This window comes from Tursiops truncatus, chromosome 6 (genome assembly GCF_011762595.2).
Source record: "Tursiops truncatus isolate mTurTru1 chromosome 6, mTurTru1.mat.Y, whole genome shotgun sequence".
NCBI classification, from domain to species: Eukaryota; Metazoa; Chordata; class Mammalia; order Artiodactyla; family Delphinidae; genus Tursiops; species Tursiops truncatus.
Window position 1 is genome coordinate 12279318 of NC_047039.1, and position 21655 is coordinate 12300972.

At 47.4% G+C, this 21655-nt stretch overlaps 1 protein-coding gene across 3 annotated transcripts in view; it reads right to left on the reverse strand.

The window, feature by feature from the left end:
- Window positions 1–2759: 2759 nt before the first annotated feature.
- DPYSL2 (dihydropyrimidinase like 2) overlaps window positions 2760–21655 on the reverse strand; it is a 115907-nt gene continuing 97011 nt past the window's right edge. For all 3 annotated transcript variants that reach the window (XM_073805822.1, XM_033857624.2, XM_073805823.1), the window contains 6 exons: window positions 16204–16360; window positions 15388–15529; window positions 13201–13371; window positions 8500–8679; window positions 7210–7375; window positions 2760–5278 (listed from right to left, as the gene is read on the reverse strand). In XM_073805822.1, the coding sequence (XP_073661923.1) occupies window positions 5187–5278; window positions 7210–7375; window positions 8500–8679; window positions 13201–13371; window positions 15388–15529; window positions 16204–16360 (908 nt within the window). In that variant the 3' untranslated portion in view covers window positions 2760–5186. The remainder of the gene's footprint in view (window positions 5279–7209; window positions 7376–8499; window positions 8680–13200; window positions 13372–15387; window positions 15530–16203; window positions 16361–21655) is intronic.

Sequence of the window (21655 nt, forward strand, 5' to 3'; positions counted from 1 at the left end):
CTCCTCTTCAAGTATTTTCTTTTCCTTTTTTTTTTTCAAGATCTATTTTAATTTATTTATTTATTTTGGCTACGTCAGGTCTTAGTTGAGACACATGGGATCTTTAGTTGCGGCATGCAGGTGGGATCTAGTTCCCCAACCAGGGATCGAACCCAGGCCCCCTTCGCTGGGAGCACAAGTCTCACCCACTGGACCACCCTGGAAGTCCCCAAAGTATTTTCAATAGACACTATTTTATTCATTCTTTTGAGATCCTTATAAAAATTATACACATATGTTCATCTCTGCATATACACACATTTGTAATTTTTCACCAAATCAACACAATTTCCCCACATCTGTTATATAAAACATAGTGGCCTCAAATTGTTGTTTTCCCTTACCCTTTTTGCCCTTCTCTAAACTCTTTTTCCCCTGGCTTTCTGTGTATTTTCTAGGCCTCTCATTTCTTCTTACCTAAAGGCCACATAGCTCCAAATCTGTGTTGGGCTTCGTGAGATCATCGTTCTTTTCTGCAAATCTCTCGTTTGTCCACCATTCTGCTCCATGAGTCTCCCTCACTACCTGCACAGTCATATTCTCTGGCACTTCCCATCTCTCTTTTCCCACCCCCTTCTAAGCAGGAGATTTCTCATAAGAGGGAGTGGAATCACCATGAGTGTAAATCTGGCCACTGGCCCCAGACTGAACGGGGGCCAAAGCCTGGTTCTGGGCAAGTCACTGACGCTCTGTGCTTCTGTACCCTCATCTGTGTGATGGCATAAGTCATAGTACCTTCTTCTGGGTTGCTGCAAAGACTGAGTTAATGTGTGAAATGCCCTTTGGAGCAGGGCCTGGCATATAATAACCTCTGCTATTATCAGCGTGACTTCAACAGATGTTTTTATTTAATGACTGACACCAGCTCTGATGTCTCATCATTCTGAGGTCTCTGCAGTCATCAGTCTTCATCAGCTAATCTTTCTCTTTCAGGAGAGACACTTAGGACACCGTTCCCGACAGCTTCCTGTTCCTCTACTCTGTACCGTATCTGATTTATGGCTTGTCCATTATGGGAGTTAGGTTGGGTAGATAACATCACCTCTCTCACAGAGAGGGGAAATAAGGCCCAGAGATGTGAACCAGCTTTCCCAAACATACATACCTAATCAGTAGCACCGCCAAAACAACCCCATCTCAGTTCATAGGAAAGGAGATCTGCCTTTTCTTTCCTTTTCTTTTGTTTTTCTTTTTGTTCGTTCGATACTGAATTTGATCATTTTCATTTTAGATCTGCCTTTTCTTACAGGACGTGTACTGCAGAAACTTGCCAGACAGTATAACCTTCAACTCCCATCAATTCAGCACAAAAACACTTCCGGAAGGATATGCGCTCCACTTACTTATTCTAGATGCTCTAACATCTGTCTTTGGATTAAATTATACCACCAGAGTTATATACCTGGCCCCGTTGTTCAGTCACCTGGCACCCATGGGACTCCCCACTTTAGAGTACCTGCTCTCTGGCCACCTGCCTTCAATTCCCTCCTCAGATGGACACAAGCCTCTTCCCAGCATCTTCACGGGCCTCTCCATCAGAGGGCGAGCCTCACAGCAGGTGTGGACGGCCCTTGGACTCTTGCGGGGAACCAGGACCTGCCCTCAGGGCTGCGGACCAGGAATCTCTGTATTCTTTTGGAAGGACTAATTCCTCTTCGGGTCACTATAGATGTTATACAGTCTTCTGGCTATGTTTTTCTTTTTTTTCTATTTGTTGCTAGAACACTCCGCGTTCCCTCACAAATTTACCACCTCATGGCAGTGTGTTGTACCAACCAAACGCCGACCTTCTCTTACTTTTCCTGCTCTTATTTTCCCTTAACTCAAACACCCTGTTCATCAAAGCTTGGTAGAGTGTGCATATTTTTGTATCTGTGTGCATATATTTGTTCCTTCTATCCTGTTTGCATCGGGCTGCATAGAAAACAAGAGAAAAGAGTAAAAGACTTCATCAACCACATGATGGGCCAGGGGAGCCCCCAAGCACACACCCTCTTCGTGCAGTTTTGCGAACCAATAATACCGATGCCAGTTAACAAGGTAACTATGGGAACCAAGCACCCGGTAGGCAGGGGTGGGCATGGCTCACCCTCCGCCCACGATGTGCATTCTTGGCACTTGCCTGGAGGGTAGAGGAACGTGTGCTTTGCGTCCTGGTTTCCCGCAAGCTCCTTTATTTTTGGCCCGCGACAGGGACTGAACCAGACCCCCAGCAGTGAGAGCAAGGAGTCTTAACCACTGGACCACCAGGGAATTCCCTCCTGCAAGCTCCTTAACTGGACTCTGGATGCAGGCCCATATAGCTCAGTCTCTTATCTTCCATGCCCCACCATGTGGCTTGAGGATTTCCCAGAGTGCACGAGCTCCAAGGATGCACAGATCCCGGGGGTCACTACACTAACCCACACGGTCCCACCGGAGTTCTGAATCAGCTTGAAGGTGACACAATTCCCGACTTAACGTATGCAGCTCGATTCGGGAGGCTCCCCTGGCCTGTCCTGGGGTAGAGTCTATGAATCTCTGAGACTCAGGGCTCCGCCCAGAATTAGACCTCAGTGGCCTGGACAAAACCACCCGCAACACTCAGTGAAAACACTTGAATTGACACAGGCATCAAAACGAGGCCAAAGGCATCCAGAATCTTCCAGAAAGGGAAGTTCTGATGGAGGCCCGGGCCGAGCAGCCTCCTCCTTGAACATCTCAACACAGACACACCCGGAAACAACCACATTTTGCTTTATTAGGCGTTCCATGGTAATATAACACAGAGTTCTTAAGGAATAATAAACACGAGACTTGTTTTTTTTACCATAATTATTTTGCCATTAAGACAGTGGTAACAAAAAAAAAAAAAAAAAGGTACTCTTCTGGCTACACACATAATCAGCTTTAGCACTGAAAGTTCCTCCACTCGTGGGTCACAATCACAATTCCAAGGATTAAAAACCATCTATGATTAAATCCTACACTGGTTTAGAGCATCAGGTCACTGCAGTTATTCAGTTCTGAGACACGGTCAATTTATTTTAGCATTTACACATGACATTCATTTAACAGACACACAAAGCAAGCCAACAGGTAAACATGCTTACACAGCCTGCGGAAATCTTCAGGTTTTAAGTTGTTTGAAGGAAACAATCGAAACAACCGAAATGACCATCATGGAAAAACAGGAAGACTCAAGTGAAGAGAAGAGAGCTGCAAGCGTTTCTCAGAATTGAAACAAAATTTTTTTTCCGACTGGTTCAAATTCCCTCGAAGGGCAGATGAGAAGAAAAAAAGCAAATATATTAAGTTAACCAATTATTCTTTAAAAGTGCAATTTACTTTTAAAATAACAAACAACAACAACAACAACAAAAGAAACCCCAGCCATAACCCCAAAGGCAGAACATGTGGAGAGACGAGTGTCATGATGGGATGAGCTGCTTCTTGATGTTACGCTTTACAAAAGCAGATTTGGTTTTATAAAAGCCTGCAAACATAACGTGGCTTGGGAGGACCTGTAAACACGCTTGGAAGGAGATGCAACAAAGCTCAGCTAAGACAGGGACAAGCACGAGGCAGCGAGTGGAAAGGGTCTCCGAGACCAGGAGAGGGCGGGGTGTGGACACAAGGTCGCCTGCGGTCTCTAAGGGGCCACTCGTCAAATTTACAAGGTTTTCTCCCCACAAGAGCTCTGACTCACAAAACAGATTTTTCCTCTTGCCAACTGAAATGGTCTTTAAGTCAAATTTCCCATGGGTTTCCCGAGGTTAGCAGGCTTCCCTATGTTGCGTGATGTCTTTCTAAATAATTGGACAAGAAAACAAATTTCTTTTCCTCCAAAGTGAGAAGCCCAGTGTGCTCTGGCATCCCCAAAACTACCTAGTTGGTAAGCATCAGCTCAGCACCTCTGAGCTGGTGGTTCGCTTGAGACTGACTGGCTCCCTTGGGTGTTGGGCTTGATTTACAGATTTGTTTGTCTTTAGCCACTTGGCATTGCACAGAGGAAAAACTCTCAGGTCCTAGAGCCTCAGACTTCTTCAACAGCTCGGCACTGTCAGGTCTATCCTGGGCCTGCGTGTGACAGTGTGGATAACCTGGCCCTTTTCTGCACCTGGGAAGCATCTCAAACTCAATCGCACATCCTGGAGACGTGGGTGGGTAGCGCTGGTCTTATATGGACTAGGATAGCACATTACGATGGTTGCGATGACAAAGCTCATATCTTTCCAGGCAGGTTCGTGGGGCCACAGTAAAATGGCGGACCTGGTCACTGGAAAAGACCACGGGGGATAGAAGGCAAAAACAGCATGTCAGAGACGAAGGCTGGAAGAAACACAAAGAAAAGCCAGACACGTGAAAATATCCATGAATGAAGAAGCAAGAGAGAGTGCAAGCAGAAGAGAGGTGAAGAGAGGAGAAGAGAATCCTCCAAAGATTTCATCTGCAGCAAAATCTAGGCCAGAAAGAAAACCTGCCCTTTATTAACAGTTGACCCAGAAGATGATGGAATGGCGGTGTGGACGCTGTACAGCCTCTCAGGAGGGACATGACGAGTCTGCCCACCACCCTGAATCAGCTTGAAGGTGACACGATTGCATCATTAGGATGTCCAGTTCAAACCCCTTGTATTAATATTGCATTAGACTTTCCAATTTAGTATTTAAAGAAAAACAAACCTCTCCCCCCCCTCCCCTGCCCACCCCACCTGCAGCCCCACGAAGAAAAATTTTCTAAATATTTAAAAAGAAAAAGGCAGCTCTGGGCAATTCACTTTATCTTCCCCTCCCCCCGAATGAAAAGGAAGATGATGCAAGCACAACAGAGGCTGGAGATGAGCAACACCCTCACTGTGATTTGCTTTGTTTCGCATGTCTGAGTGTTGGACGCAGTTCTGTGTACGGGCCTGGTGGAGAGACGCAGGTGTGATATTCGTAGATGTGTAGGGAGGTGGGTGACCAAAACTGGTGACTCCGGGTGAGGGACGGAGTGCGGGGGGCCCGAGAGAGGGAGCCCCAGGAACTGGCTGCCCCACAGTAACTATCACAGGCTCTTTAAAAAAAAAAAAAGAAGGAAGGAAGGAAGGAAGGAAGTCTCCGAATGTCCTCAGGTGTCCCATCCCCCATCCCTAAGCCGACGGCACGGCACGGCGGCCCTGAACTCTAGCCCAGGCTGGTGATGTTAGCACGGCCACCAGGGGGCGCCACGATGCGCTGGGTGGTGCGGCGGGGAATGTTGTCATCAATCTGGGCACCTGGAGACGAGAGAAGATGAGGGTCAGAGAAAGCTATACGGATCCCTGCTCTAAACCGAAATAACATAGCTTGGGTTTTTTAAATTAATTGTTATTGGAGTCTAGTTGATTTACACTGGTGTGTTAGTGTCTGCTGTACAGCACAGTGAGTCAGTTATCCATATACATACCTCACTCTGTTAGATTCTATTTGCATCTAGGTCATTACAGAGTATTGACCTATAGGGAAGGTCCTCGTTGATTATCTATTTTACATATAGTCGTGTGTATATGTCCATCCCAATCTCCCAATGTATCCCTCCCCCCTCCCTTTCCCCCTTCGTAACCATAAGTTTGGTTTCTACATCTGTGACGCTATTTCTGTTTTGTAACGAAATAACATAGCTTGGGAGAAAAAGTGTCAGGCCCATTCTTTGTCCTTCTAAAACCTCACCAAAAGTATAAGCTACAAAAAAAGGATGGGCCTCACGTGGCCTAGGAATCACACACTGAATAAAGCCATCCTTGTGGAAGCTAGTTGGATCCCATACCTAAAAAGTAGAACTATATGTAAAAGGACACTATATTTCAGGTTTTTGAGCAACTCAGACTACATCCTGTCCCTATTCTCAGTGATCAAATCGAGTGTGGCTTTTCCAGAGGTGCATTCTGTTCCCCTAACACTATCCATCCTATGTGTAATCAAAGATAGGAGTCATGATATTGAATATAGAATATAGTTCCTTGTGCTCTGCAGTAGGACCTTGTTGTTTATCCATCCTATATATAATAGTTTACATCTGCTAGCCCCAAACTCCCACTCCATCCCTCACCCACCCCACTCCCCGTTGGCAACCACAAGTCTGTTCTCTATGTCTGTGAGTCTGTTTTTTTTTTAAGATATTGCACAGGGAACTATATTCAATATCCTGTGATAAACCATAATGGAAAAGAATATGAAAAAGAATATATATGTATAACAGAGTCACTTTGCTGTACAGCAGAAATTAAGCTCAACATTGTAAATCAACTATACTTCAATAAAATTTTTTAAAAAAAGACAGGCGTCATGATGGTCTTTATATTTCAATGGGCTGGTGAAAGACAGCACAGACTGTATCATGCCCATGTTACTTTACGGGAAAACTAATTTTCATTATTTTTAAATTTTTTGAAAATGGGTAATCTGTATATGGCAACTTTCTAAAAACCAGTATATCTGACAAGAAAAAAAAATGTATCTGCTTTACTGTTTCTTTAACCCACCATAAAAATTTAGATACGTATCTGTGACTCAAGGAACTAGAAAAGTAGGTTTTTAATCCCAGGCCAAATGAAATACTGAAGTTCAAGTAAGGAAGCTCTAAAATCTGGACTCTTCCCTCTCACCTCCCCTGACATCACATAGTTTATCCGGGCAAATAGCTAACAATTATCAAATGGCTTGATTCTAAGCATTTTACATGTGTATGAAGTCATCTAATCCTCAGAACAACCCCATGAGGTAACTACTAACATTATACCCATCTTATAGGTGAGGAGATGGGAGGCACAGTTCGAATCTGGGCTACGAAGTTAAGCTGTTGAAACTCTAGATTCCACAAGCTGAACCACTACAGTATATTGCATACGTCGGGGAGAAGAGAGTCCTAAAACACCACAATACCCTTTTCCACAATGGACATGATGCGCTGAAAAAATGTCCTCTAATATCCTGGGTATGACACACAGTGTACCCATCATGACATTATGTGTGATATAGACTCGTGTCAAGATTCTGAAACCCAACCCGTCATCTGCTATGAATTACATCTCTGGTGAGTTACATCTTTGGGAAGAATAGGTCCATCATTCACTTCCACCACTTCTCCTTCTCAAAAGTGATCCCAGACCCACCAGCAACACGGAGCACAGCCCTGCAGAACTGGGCCCTGACCAAACCATAACCATACCAGACAAGCTGAATCCAGACTGATGCAGGTTCCGGACAGGTGGGGCCTGCTGCTTGGCCGGAGACGTCTTAGCCGAGGAGGCCGGAGTGACTGTCTTGGGTGTCACAGACACCTCACACACAGGTCCATCATACAGGCCACGAGGAACCCCTCTCAGCTCTGCCAGCTGCAAAAACACAAGAGCCCCTCGACTCAGGCCACATTCACAGAGGACGCCTCCCTGGCAACCCTCCTGATGGGGAAGGAACAGGTGCCAGGATGGGCCGGTGACATTTGGGGATGGAGGGCTTTCTATGGTCGGGTACAGCAGGGACAGATGTCAGCATGAGGCAGGGCCCCTGGCTCCAGGGCAAAGCTACCCCAACATGGGTCATATAAAAACTGATAAACAGTTCTTCCTATTTTCTCCCAAGACACTTCACCTTAAACCCTGCAGGAATTCCCAAACATGCTGTGAAGAGGATCTGGTCTCACGTTCAAGACCTGGCCCCATACTTACCAATCTTACTGTCCCTTTAATTCCTTTACATCCCTACCCCTTCCCTGCCTCACAGTCCCCAAGCACCAGTGCTGGAGACCGTTCACCACGTCCTGAATACTCTCTATATTTTCCATGCTAGTAACATTCTCTCTACTTAATTCCCTTGTCTCTCTTCTTTGACTTATCCAACTTCTACTTAACCTTCAAGATCCAACTCAAAATGCCCTCTCCCCATGACACTTTCCCTTAAGACTCCGCAGCAGGACTTCCCTGGTGGTGCAGTGGTTAAGAATCTGCCTGCCAATGCAGGGGACACGGGTTCGAGCCCTCGTCCAGGAAGATCCCACATGCCACGGAGCAACTAAGCCCGTGCGCCACAACTACTGAGCCCACGTGCCACAACTACTGAAGCCCGTGTGCCTAGAGCCCGTGCTCCACAACAAAGAGTAGCCCCTGCTTGCCACAACTACAGAAAGCCCGCGCACAGCAACGAAGACCCAACACGGCCAAAAATAAATAAATAAAATAAATTTATTAAAAAAAAAAAAAAAAAAGACTCCGCAGCAGCGGTTCCCTCCTCTGAGTCTCATCACACACTCCTCATGACAGCAGTCTCACTTCAATCTGGCTGGCTGCAGACATGCCTGGCTCCTCCGCTGGCATTCTGAACTCCAGGAATAAAAAGACTGTGTTTCCCTTATCTATGAATCCTCTGTATATACCTCAGTAGTCTGACTCAAGGTGCTTAGTGATTTTGCAACTGAACTTAATCCACGATAGGAACCACTCATAAGATCAGAGGTACTCACCCTGCTCCTTGCCTTGATACGCTTATAAACAAAGTCAGGGAAGGGCTTCCGGGGGATGTAGCGCCCAGAGCCTTCGGTGACATGAAGGGTGCCGTCTTCCAGAACAATCTTCCCCTGGCTGATGACCACCAGGGGAGAGCCACGGCACTCCATGCCTTCGAAGATGTTGTATTCGAGAGACTAGAGGAAGGGAACACAGTAAACTTCAGAATCCACCCTCCATCCTGGTGAGATCTCATCGACCTGGTGGCACCCATGACCCAACATCACTCGGACGAAAAAAAGCCCAGAGATGAACTCCCTCTCCTGACTGGCCACCCAACAGGACTTAATCTCTATGTCTTAATTCTGTCTAGAACATGGAATAATCTTTCCTACCTCTCAAAAATTTGCGTTTGTTCATTCCTGGGTTTCGGCACCAAAAAAAAAAAAAAAAATTGGGGGGTAAAAATAATTGAACAGAAAAATCGTATGGAAAAGCAGGAGGGTTTGTAAATGCCACACGAATGTAAGAAAATGATGCCTCGTATTAGCGGTGACTTTGTTCTTACTAACTCAAGCTCCAATCAGGTTAAAATCCCAAGAAGCCTTCTCTGACCAAGTTCTAAATTTAATCTTGAAATGAGCCATCCACGAGTAGGTTTTCCCACTGGTTTGCCTGGATTTCCAATCTCTTAAGAGATGTGGTCAAGCTGACGTTCCTAAATGAAAGGACTGTGGTAACTCCAGAGACAGGCCTTTGATAAAATGTTTGAGGTTTAATTTCCCAACAAGGCAGCCATCCTTTTAGTTTCCAGCTTTTCACGGTGAAAGGGGGACGTATCCACGTGCCCTCTTGGAAACTATGTGGGGTCTCTGAGTGAGTTTGTTGCTGTGACAACAGGAAATAGGGGCACTACAGTCAATGGTAAAGCCTCAACTCCTCCACTGCTTCTTCCCCGGATTCCAGACGCCTGCCCTGCTCACAGGTACACGTGGCCGGACCTGGAGAATTAATAGGCAGCTCCATCCATAAAAAGCAGCTGGGCTTCTGGGGAGATTCAGACCAGGTTATCAGCACTAAAGAGTCCGTCTGTGACTAGAGCTGTCGCACTGCCATTCAGGGTAACAACCCCTGCCTGGTGCAGAGGCTGATGAGAATGGAGAAGCCCCAGGCTGGCTCTACAGCTCACATTCGACCAGTGGTGTTGACAGAAAAGGGCAACAGGGGGCTGGCAGCCCTACTCAGAGACTCAAAGGAGTAACGTGGAAGCTACTGAAGGAATGAGGGAAAGAGGCACCTGGGGGAGGGAAGGGGTCTCTACACGTGGATTCCCGGGACCAAATTCCCAGGACCGAAGTGTGTCCCCCCCAAGCTTTTCATCGGTTCTAAGACGCTCATCCCTGAAATGAGAATGTGTCTCACAGCACGTGGAGCTGCACAGTCAGTGTCAGCCCAGGCTGAACCAAGTCCTTCCAGGGAATTGGGGTCAGCTCTTCCCACTGGCCTGGGGAATGACCACACCGGGGCTGTCTTATGAGAAAGTCTCCGCCTCTGGTTTTTCTGGACCATTGCTGGATGCAGGACTCAGACCACCAACTTGCCTGACTCAGTTCAGAGGAGCCATTTTTGCCCTTTCTGCATCCAAGGCCAAGGTCGAGGAAGGCAATATTCTTTGCCACACTTTCTATCTGGCAGATCCACATCTCATTATCCCAAACTCAGAACGAGCTGGCCCTCGGCAGCACTATTTTTAAAGGAGTCTTGCATTAGACTCCTCCTCCTGGGTACGTTTTCTTTCACGGCAGCGCCTAAACTAATGGAATATCTTAAAATCAGTGACATCTTAGATCTGGTGAAATTCAGGAGTTGTGTGACTCCAGGCAGATCCAATTAATCCTGCCTCAGACCTTCAGTTTTTTCACTTGCCTCCCGTGCAAGGCTTATGTGAAAAGGACAACATAAGAAGCATCATATGGGTGTAGATTACCAGCAGAGAATTCGGTCCACTCTGAAATGACCTTAGAAAGGGTCATCCTTTAAGGGGTGAATCGAGCCCCATCTCTTCCATGTTCCTGCACGGCTGTCTATACAAGCTCCTCTTGTGACCTACTGGAGTCATGGAGACAACTTTGGCCATGGTACCATCGGCCTGGGGCCCACATCCCAGGTCTGCTCTTGGCCAGCTGAGTGACTTTGGACAAATCCCTTGCACTGATCTGAGATCCAGCATCCTCATCTATGAGGGGACACGGCCCACCTTACAGAAATGATGCTAGGATCACAAGAAATAAAAGGAACAAAAGCATCTAGCCCACTATTCAGCACTAGGTAGGCATTTAGAAAATCCCTGATCGACTGTCTGGTTTTTTATTGCACTCTCCCAACAAGACTGCAAGCCCTTTAGTGTCGGAAGACATCCTAAGACGCAGACATTGAGTTTAGTTGCCTATAAATGACTGACCACAGTGCCCAGAAGAGCTTTGGGCCACCTCCCAGTCTTCAAAGATGGGGGAACCAGTCCCATGACTCTAAGTGACTTAAAATTAACAAGTTCAATGGTCAGATCACAGCTCGGGGCATTCAGAGCCTACTCTGTCCAACTGTGAGGCACTGAGCCTTCATCACTTACCAGGTAGAGACATTTTTAACCTCTATCCACATAGGTTTCCTAAAATGACTCATCTGGCTGGATGCTTGGCAAATCCAGCAGAGACTTAGCAACAGCGCTGTCAACAAGAGTTAGCTAGCTACTCCAAATTAAAGTTAACTAGCCCCATGGTAGGAAACACTGTATCACACGGGGAAAGCCTCTTGCTCGCGTTCTCCCAGATAATTAAAGCTGCACAAGCATGCTTAGTGTGGGCTCTTTCAAACAGGTGAGGACGGGCAAGAGGCACTTCTAGAAGCCATGATTTCCTATATGGGGTTGCCTGGGGGTAAAGCCAGGGCAGTGTTACTGAATGTCCAGAGAGCAGCATCTGTCTTCTCAAATCATCACTCCTTTACATCCTGTCTTGCGCTGGGTTAAGAACTCCAAACGCAGGCTCCCTAGCTAGGTCATCTGCAGCTTACACGATGAGTCCGGTCTGCCCTTTCCATTACCTCTGGGGAGGGGGACTCTGGAAGGGAGGAGGAGCATGTTGTCCCTCTAACCCTGACCAAGAGGCTGCACACGCAGTCTGGCAGGGAAGAGCCCTGGACAATTTTGGGTTCTAATTCTGGCTCCACCGCAAAATAGCTATGTAATGTTAGACTGGTCCCTTAAGCTCCCAAAGGGTCCGTTTATTTATCTTCCCGATTGGGATAATAATACCATCCCTTTATTGAGAAGGCCAAATGAAAGGGTAAATGGAGCTGTGATGCTAAATGCATAGGAAGAGATAGGTTCACCAGGCAGGTCCCTAGGACCCCTGCCCATAAAGAAGCCAATTCTGGACCCCCGGGAGGTTATGATCTAAGTCACAAGTTGGTGCGGCTGTAAGGCTCTGCTGCGTAGCTAAGCCAGCCAGTGTGGAAGAAGGGAAGAGCCAACTATTAATACTGAGAGCCGAGCAGCCTTCCCTAAAGGCACCCACCATCCTGGCACCCACGGGCGCCAGGGCACCTCAAGCCCCTCGGCCCAAAGGAGAAAGAGGACCGGGATTTGGCCAAGACTCCAGTGCTGTCCTGGAGAAATGCCAGAAGCCCAGCCCTGAGCTGGCCCTTGGAGGAGGTGTCGGGACTTGCTGGCCCAGGCCACCTGGGGTGGGCAATCTAGAATCAGATTCCCCATTGAGCAGGCTTTCAATTTAGACCTTGAACTTGAAGAGCCTCTTCATTCACTAAGAATTCACTTCAAGAGTCATACGGGTTTCTGACATAAAACACTCTGTCCTAGGTCCATTTCTTTTCCAAAGCTCTCCCTTTGTCCTTGGCCTCTCAGTATTAAACAGACACACACAATTTTTTCTACGAAGAACCAATGGTACCTACACCTCTACCTAATGCCCACTGACCTCGCAGAATCACAGGACACCCAGGGGCCTCGTCTAAGCTCCTCATTCTCAGCTGACGAGCCTGAGACATGACATGAGGTCACCTGCCCAGGGTCCCATTAACAAGACAGGGCATCCCCAATCTCCGCAGTCTAGACCGAAAGGCAAGAGACACCCCAGAACTGCAGATCCTAAACTCCTAATCAGAACGGCTGCCAGAGTATTTCTTCTATTTCTTCAAAGTCAATTCATTCCTTTAGGACATAAGAGCATCTGCCTTTTAGGCTTTCGGACGACAACACTGACATGAGAAAACAGTTGCTTCAAAGAATAAAAGTGTCCAGTGGGCATCTCGGGAGTGGACATTTGAATGTTTTATTTGGATCCCTTGCACCAAGGGACGCCATGAGAGGTGCTGCACCAAACTATTAAAATGGAATGCTGCCTGACTTCTAGAAGCTTCTGATGTGCAGGCATGACGCTGGAGGCTCTGAAGGTCCATAGATAGAGACCTCTATCCAGAGAGAGGCCATCGTACTCCAAAGTGATAAGATTAACAGTCTTATTGACCTCACTAACGAAAAGGAAAGAGCTATTTTTTCTCAGTAAATTGCAAGTTATAACATCCTGGGGAAGAGTTCTTTCCTATCACAGCGAGTTCTTTTCATAAATCCTGAGGACTCTCCCTGCCTCTGTCCCTTTCTGTGACTGTAATTCGTTTGGACGGGGTCTACGTGGCCTTACACTGTTGTGGGTCTTGGCAGAGACGGTTTTCACGCTGTCAGGGTCCCAGATGACCAGGTCAGCATCGGATCCCACAGCAATGCGGCCTTTCCGGGGGTAAAGGTTGAACACTTTGGCTGCATTGGTGCTGGTCACGGCCACAAACTGGTTCTCGTCCATCTTCCCAGTGACCTGAGGAGGACAACACACACATGCACAACACGCACACACACAACAGAAGCAGACTAAAAAGTTGAAGGGTGGAATACTACTTAGCCATAAAAAGGAACACACTTTTGATACACACAACAACTTGGATACTAAAGGCATCATACTGAGTGAAAAAAACAACCTCCAAAGGTCACATACTGTATGATTTCATTTATGCAACATTGGCAAAATAACCAAGTTATAGAGATGGACAGACCAGGGGTGAGACGGAGATTCTTCCAAGGGTTAGGGGTGGGTGTGACTATAAAGGGGCAGTAGGAGAGGGGTCTCTGTGGTGACGGAGGACATCTCTATCTTGATTGAGGTGATGGTTACATGGATCTACATATGACAAAATGGCACAGAACTATACACACACGTTGCACCACTGTCGATCTCTGGGTTTGGATATCACACTCTAATTACGTAAGATGTAACCATGGGGGAAACTGGGTGAAGGGTACACAGGACCTCTCTGTCCTATCTCTGCAAGTTCCTCTGGATCTATAATCATTTCAAAGTAAAAAGTTTAAAAAAAAATTTGAAGGGGTTGCAGGGCCTCTTCAGGAAACATCATTTGGCTTATGTCCTCTTCAAAGATATAGGCACAGACCTTGTAGGCCAGCCAACATGGGAGTCTCAGCCGCCCGTCCCGCAGCAAACCCTGGGTGCCAATCACACTCCCCATGTCCTGCCCCCCACCTTCTCGTCTCTACCACTTGCGCCTCATGTCCCTTTAAGTGCAGAATTTGAGGAGATGAATGCATTTCTCCGAGTTAGGAAACCTGCTCTAAATGCAACAGAAAAATGGCCAAAGGAAATGAGCAGGTAGTAAGAGGGAGAGAAAAATACAAATGGCCAAAAACATACAGAAGAAATATACACTTTAGTCAGTCACTGAAGAGACTGAATGTAAAACAATGAGACACAACATTCACCAATCAAATCGGTGATACTTTGGGTTTTTTGATGATAACACCAATTCAGACCTGGTAGGAGTAACTGGGTAATGCCACATATTGCTGGCAGCATACAAATTGGTGCAATCTTTTTGGAAGGAATTTTGACAATATATATCAAAAGCCTTAAAAATATGCACACCCCTTGACCCAGCACTACCACTTCTAGAAGTTTCTCCTACAAGCATCATTAAAGATGAATCCAAGGATGTAGCTATAAGGGTGTTCATCCCAGTAAGAAAATCAGAAACAACATAAGTGACCAACCAAAGAATTACAAATGAATTACAGTTCAGCATTAAGATGGAATGGTCTGCTCTTAAAAACCAAGTTGTTCAAGTATGTTTAAGGATGTGGAGACGTTTTCATGCTATAGGTTTTTTAAAAGATAGGCTGCAAAATAGTATTCCAGTCACACACTCACACACACACACACACACACACACACACACACACACACACGTGCAATCTCTCACTGGCAAAAAATGAAAGACATTTGCTAAAACGTTCATTGCAGTTGTATCTGAAATAGGGTGTCATAAGTGATTTTTATTTTCTTTTTGGAATAACGATACACAGTTTACATAATTGAAAAAATTCATTAAGAAACAGAAAACCTATTGTTATTACGTTTTAAAATAGTAAAAATAAAAAAACCCACAGATTCCTTAAAGGTCAGGACATGTTCAAAGCAGGCTGAGCCCAGAGAGTCCAAAAGACCATTTTAAGGAAACTGAGTCCATTTCCACGAGTGGATTAACTAAGTCACCAGGTTGCTAAGGAAGCTTTTTCTGGACTGATCGAAAGAGTCATATGGTAAAGACTGGTTTTTTCCAGTCTCTACTGGTCCACAGACGATAATGGTGACAAATACATATGGGATACTTAGGAAGAAATGACCTCTGAGGAGTGGTCTTAGATTTCTAAACCTAAGAAATATTACCACACAAGTTACAGTTTCTAGAATTCTCTCAACTGCCGTTTCCAGGCCTGCATGAGGCCCAGGGCCCTCCCCCTGTGTGAGACCATCGCCCCTTACCACAGCCTTATCCCAGATGACGGACATCCGCTCCTCCGTGCCATTGGTGCCTTCAGGGATCAGGGTGAAGTTGTCCTTTCCTACGGCCTTCTGGGCAGTGTTGAAGGTACAGTGGGCACTGCCAGTGACCTGGAGATCTCCACTGGAAGGAAAACATACCACTGGCTTTTCACTAATCTTTGACCTCAGATCATCATTGAATGTACTTTTTTTTTTTTGCGGTACGCGGGCTTCTCACTGCTGTGGCCTCTCCCGTTGTGGAGCACAGGCTCCAGACGCGCAGGCTCAGCGGCCATGGCTCACGGGCCCAGCCGCTCCGCGGCATGTGGGATCTTCCCGGACCGGGGCACGAACCCGTGTCCCCTGCATCGGCAGGCAGACTCTCAACCACTGTGCCACCAGGGAAGCCCCTTGAATGTACTTTTCAATGGGCCAGGCCACTGAAAGTTTTTGACTTAACTGTCTTCCCCTCAGGAGACAGGAAATTTGGGAAGCTATGGCCTGACGCGGAAGCTTCATTCTAATGCTGTGTATCTACGTCTAGTTTGTGAGGTATCTTACGAGTGACACTGCACCACAGTAGAACACTTTTGCTACCTCATTCATCCCCTTTGGTTGACTTTCAAGATGGCCCTGGTTTTTACCCAGAATTGCCCCCAAAAGCGTCAGGGTGACAACCCCCTGCTGCCGTCTGGCAATCCGAGTTTGGAGAACGAGGTCTCTGTTTGCAAGTTTGCTTCTGCCCACCATGTTGGAACCCGCCGGTCAGCTTGGTGCAAGGAAAGACCAAGAACGGAACAAGTCGCCAACACTCACCATGACAGCAAGGAGTTCAGAAAGTCCGGAGTGGTCGGGTCGGGGCTCAGGGGCGGGGAGGTGACAAAAGCAGCAGCCTTGGCCCAGTTCTTGCTCCAGTACTGGGAGCCGTCAGTCCCCAAGCTGGCGGTGATGGGCTCGCCATACACCACGGTCCCTGACAAACAGAGGGCAGAGCTGAGCGCTGTGCAAAGAGCGGGGAGGAAACCACCACTGCTGGGACTCACTGCCTGCCCAGAGGCCATGGCTCACGGGCCCAGCCGCTCCGCGGCATGTGGGATCCTCCCAGACCGGGGCACGAACCCGCGTCCCCTGCATCGGCAGGCGGACTCTCAACCGCTGCGCCACCAGGGAAGCCCTTCTTTTTCTTTAATTTTTATTTTATATGGGAGTAGAGTTGATTAACAATGTTGTGTTAGTTTCAGGTGTACAGCAAAGTGATTCAGTTATACATATATCGATTCTTTTTCAGATTCTTTTCCCGTGCAGGTTATTACAGAGTATTGAGTAGAGTTCCCTGAGCTGTACAGTAGGTCCTTGCTGAGTACCTATTTTCTACATAGTAGTGTATGTATGGTAATGCCAACCTCCTAATAATCCCTCCCCCTTACCGCTGCTCTTGTAACTCAACCTTCTCCCGATAGGGGATCCCAAACATTTCCACCTCCTATTCTGTTGATTCCCGAATCTATTCACAATCTCCAGCTCAGACTGCATTCGAACACCCAATCCCGAGCGCCATCTAGACTCTTATTTGGGGTGAGGCAGGGCACCTCACACTTGACCTCACTGCTCACCAAAACATGCCCCCTGCTCTCCCAGTGTCTCCCAGCCCTTCTCCCAGTGTCCAGATCTGGTTAATGAGCTGAGAAAGGAAACAATACGTGACATCAGTGGGATGAAGCATTTGAGAGCAAGTACGCATCTCTCCACACCTGCCCAAGAGACAGCCTGGATCCCCGAGTCACCACCCTGAGGGTCCCCAGATTCACAGCAGACTTTGTAAGAGGGCAAAGGAAAGGACTTTGCACACTTACGTTACTGAGATTTCAGAGTTTGCAGAAGCCTAGCCTAATGCAGTATATTGTCAAGAAAGAATGCTGATTTCCTGATGCTTAAATCACGTCCTCTTCTCTATCCACTCATGTCCAAGCCAGAAAATTGGGAATCATTTATATCCATCGAATGCCAATGCTTTAATGCCTTAAATGCATCCTTTCCTTTCCACTCTGCATACCTTCCCTTAAAATCAGGACTTCCTCATTTCTCCCCAGCTCACCTCCTTCCCCACCTCTTCATCCATTCTCCATGGCTCTTCCAGAGTGATTGTCCTAAAACACAATCTTCCCGTGTCACTCTCTTGCATAAAATCCTCCCAAGGAGCCCTTCTGACTTCAAGGATAGAAACAAACTTCTCACTGAAGCATCTCATGCCTTTCATTGGCCGGCCTCACAACAAAACTGGTCTCTTCTCTACCATCATCCAAAAACTCCATCCCGTCCTCCACTCCAATAATCCGATAATCATTCGGTTTTAAATTTTTTGATTTTTCAGACAAAGACAAATATCATATGATATCACTCATATGTGGAATCTAATTTTTTAAAAAATGATACAAATGAACTTATTTACAAAACAGAAACAGACTCACAGATTCCAAAAACAAACTTATGGTTACCAAAGGGGAAACGTGGAGGGGAGGGATAAATTAGGAGTTTGGGATTAACATACACACACTACTATATATAAAATAGATAGGCAACAAGGACCTACTGTACAACACAGGGAACTCTACTCAGTATTCTGTAGGAACCTTTATGGGGAAAGAACCTGAAAAAGAATGACTATATGCATAACTGAATCACTTTGCTGCATACCTGGAACTAACACAACACTGTAAATCAACTACACGCCAATACAATTTTTTAAAAAATAATAATCAATTTTTGATTTTTCCACTTGATGGAGATACCCTGAGGAAAGCGACTCAGTAAATGTGTGTTGAGCTGATTGAAGGGTGAGATATTTTATTAAGTAAAGGCATCAGAGCTGGAGTTTGATCCCAGGCCAGCCTCACCACCACCGGGAATTCACCTCTTCTACCTGCTCCCACCAAGGGCTCCCCCGCCCCCACAGTGGTCCTGCCAAGTGGGCCCTTTTCTCCAAACCCAGGGCCCTCAAGGCCAAACACTCCTCAGTCTGGAATGCGTCTCCTTTCCTCTCCGCGGCCTCTTCCAAGACTTTATCTCTTGGTAACACAGCACTACACCCACTCTGGGACAGCCGCTGCCCTGAGAGCTGGCTCCGGGAGCTGGCCCCTACCCTGACCCCAGCCTCAGGAATCTCACAAAGGACGCTCTGTTCCGCCAGGGAGTGTTAGAGGCCCTAGAGGCCCGGCAGGCAGCTCACTTGAGGAAATCGGTGACAATCCCCAAGCAGGAGGGAGGGCTCCAGCACTCAGGGGAAGCCTCCCTCTGAAGGAAGCCCCAGGAAGAGAAGGGTAATGCTCAGAATCACCTGGAAGGTCCCCAGCGTTCCTGACCTACTCAAAGCCTCCCAGGCACGACGGGGTCAAGGAGCTGCTGGGCAGCTGCAAAAACCACTCTAGCTCATCCCAAAGGAGTAAAACCCCGCAACAAGAAGGCCTCGGCTGCTGCAGGTACACGTCTATGAAATGCAAATGGCTGACCAGGCCCCAGCTCCCCCAGGGGCCACAGTTTTTGACTGGAGCATCGGCCAGAATTGGCTGACCTGAGGGTAGCTCTTCCAAGCCAGCCAAGTCTGGAGGTCCCACGAGCTATTGACTGAGCATGAAGGTGAGGTCTGGGCGAGTCACTAGGAAAACAAAGGATCCGCAACCCTAAAGGTTTCCTGGCTTTGTGGACATGAAACCAATCAAGAGACAGAACTGCCTGGAGAAAAAGAGTGGCTGCCAGTCTTTGGACATCCTTGCACGAGCATCAGTAGTTTCCTGATTTCCCGTAATTTGATATTCCTCACCCTCTCCCTGAATCCGCACTTCAGTCCTGCCTTTGGAAACTTGAGTACAAGGAGGGGCTGGTTCCTGGAATGTGTCCTGAATCCTACAAGTGTGAGTGCCCTTGACCTCGGCCTTCATCTTACTCTGCAAAATACAAGTCAGATTTGGGTGGAGGAGCCGGTAGAGGAGACAGGGCCCTTCCCCTCCATGCCCCGGCCCACGCACCTCGCCGCAAGGGAATGAACTCGGCCTTCGGCCTATGCAAAACCCAGACGTGGTCAGAATTCAAGGCCACTGCTGACCAGACCTGCCTCCTTAGACCAAGGCAGAGCCAGGACTCCTGGGCCAGGGCCAAGCAAAGATGTGGGCACTTAGAGAAGGAGAAAGACATCTTTCTTTTTTTAAAAATTGGAGTATAGCTGCTTTACAACGGTGTGTTAGTTTCTGCTGTGTAACAAAGTGACTCAGCTCTATGTATACATATATCCCCTCCCTCCTGGACCTCCCTGTCACTTCCCGCCTCATCCCACCCGTCTAGGTCATCACAGAGCACCGAGCTGAGCTCCCTGTGTTATACAGCAGGTTCCCACTAGCTGTCTATTTTACACACGGTGGTGTATATATGTCAATCCTAATCTCCCAATTCGTCCCACCCTCCCCTTCCCCTTTGTGCCCACATGTCCATTCTCTACGTCTGCGTCTCTATTCCTGCCCTGCAAATAGGTTCATCTGTATCATTTTTCTAGATTCCACATATATGCGTTCATATACGATATTTGTTTTTCTCTTTCTGACTTACTAGAGTCTGTCATACAGAGTGAAGTAAGTCAGGGAGAAAGCCATCTTTGCAGCTCATTCCTGCTTTGCCCTGTTCAGGGATTCAGAGGTCCTTGCTGTCTTTTGCGTTTTCTTCTCTTCGGCCCCCAAAGGCAGGGCAGGAGTTACACCGTCCTGAGGAGGCCTCCACCTCCGCCCGCTTTATAAACACTGTACCTGAGACAGCCATGGATGGGCTCCTGGACCTCGGTCAGGCCGCAGACACCACTGCACTGCATGCCGGAAATAATTACCACTAATAATAATAAACCACCAAACAGGCTTCACTGGCCTTTCTGCCCTCCTCCAAACACGCTTCTGATGTTTTCTTCGTGGCAGTTAGACCTTCCTGCTCTCCTTCTGCGGGGAAAGTCTAAACTGAAGGATGTGATCCCAGGCCGGCCTTTGGCAGGCTCCCTAGGATGGCTGGGAACAGCAGGGCTGGGGGTGGTGTTTATTTACAACGGGCCTGAGTGCATTCATGAAGAATAAAGGAAGGCTGGGGGTTAGATATGTTTGACAGCTTCCGGCCGGGCGGTTAGTCATTTCCCATGAACGAGAAGCAAGAGGACAAATCCAGAGCAGAAACAACGGAAAATCGTGTGTGTGTGTGTGTGTGTGTGTGTGTGTGTGTATTTCAAAACACAGCCACAAAAGCACAGTGAGAAACTACACAAACACTGGGAATTCCCTGGCAGTCCAGTGGTTAAGACTCTGCGCTTCCACTGCAGGGGGCGCTGGGTTCAATCCCTGGTCAGGGAACTAAGATCCCGCAGGCCCCTTGGCACGGCCAAAAAAACAAAAAACAAAAATCTACACAAATACACACACACACCACTCTCCCTCTCCTCTCAGGCCAGAACTCAACACCCTGGCACCTGTCCATGGATAACCCTGTCAGATTTTGGTATCAAGAGTGGTTCTAAAAGAACAGAATCTTAAAGTTTTCTGAACTGGCTCTGGGGTTTCTGAAGTTGGCTCTCTAATCTGATGTGATTTAAAGCACTAATGACTCCACTCCCACTAGTTAAGAGAGCACTGATAGTACATGGCATGATGGGGCAAAAGAAATGCACAAAACACCGCACCCGGTACTTAAAACAGGCAAAGTTCTGGGTAACTGTGTATTTGACACCTTAGAACATTTCTGTCAAACCGAGTATAACAAGATTAGCTGGTTGTTCCTAATTACACTGGACAAAGTGGGGAAAGGCAAGGATGACTCAGGGATTCAAATTCCCAGCTCAAGGGTCCCATAAATGACCCAAACGTTTCTACATCGGCCCCAAAAGAGATTCTCATCTCCAGTGGCCTCAGCGCTAAACCAGCTGAAAACTGAACCCAGAGTCTCACCCTGCAAGTGGCTGAACTGAATTCCCAACTTGCAAGCATCTGCCATTAAGGTGAGGGTATTCGGCTGCAACGGCAACTCTTCCGCGTCTCCAGCCTGCCAGCCCACCCTGTAGACTCCAGACTTGCCGGTGCCCATATGGCATGAGCCAATTCCTTAAAATGTGTGTGTGTGTGTGTGTGTGAGAGAGAGAGAGAGAGAGGGAGGGAGGGAGGGAGGGAGGGAGGGAGAGAGAGAGAGAGCGCGAGCGCGAGCGCGAGCGCGAGCGAGAGATTGGTTGTGTTTCTCCAGAGACCTGACCAAC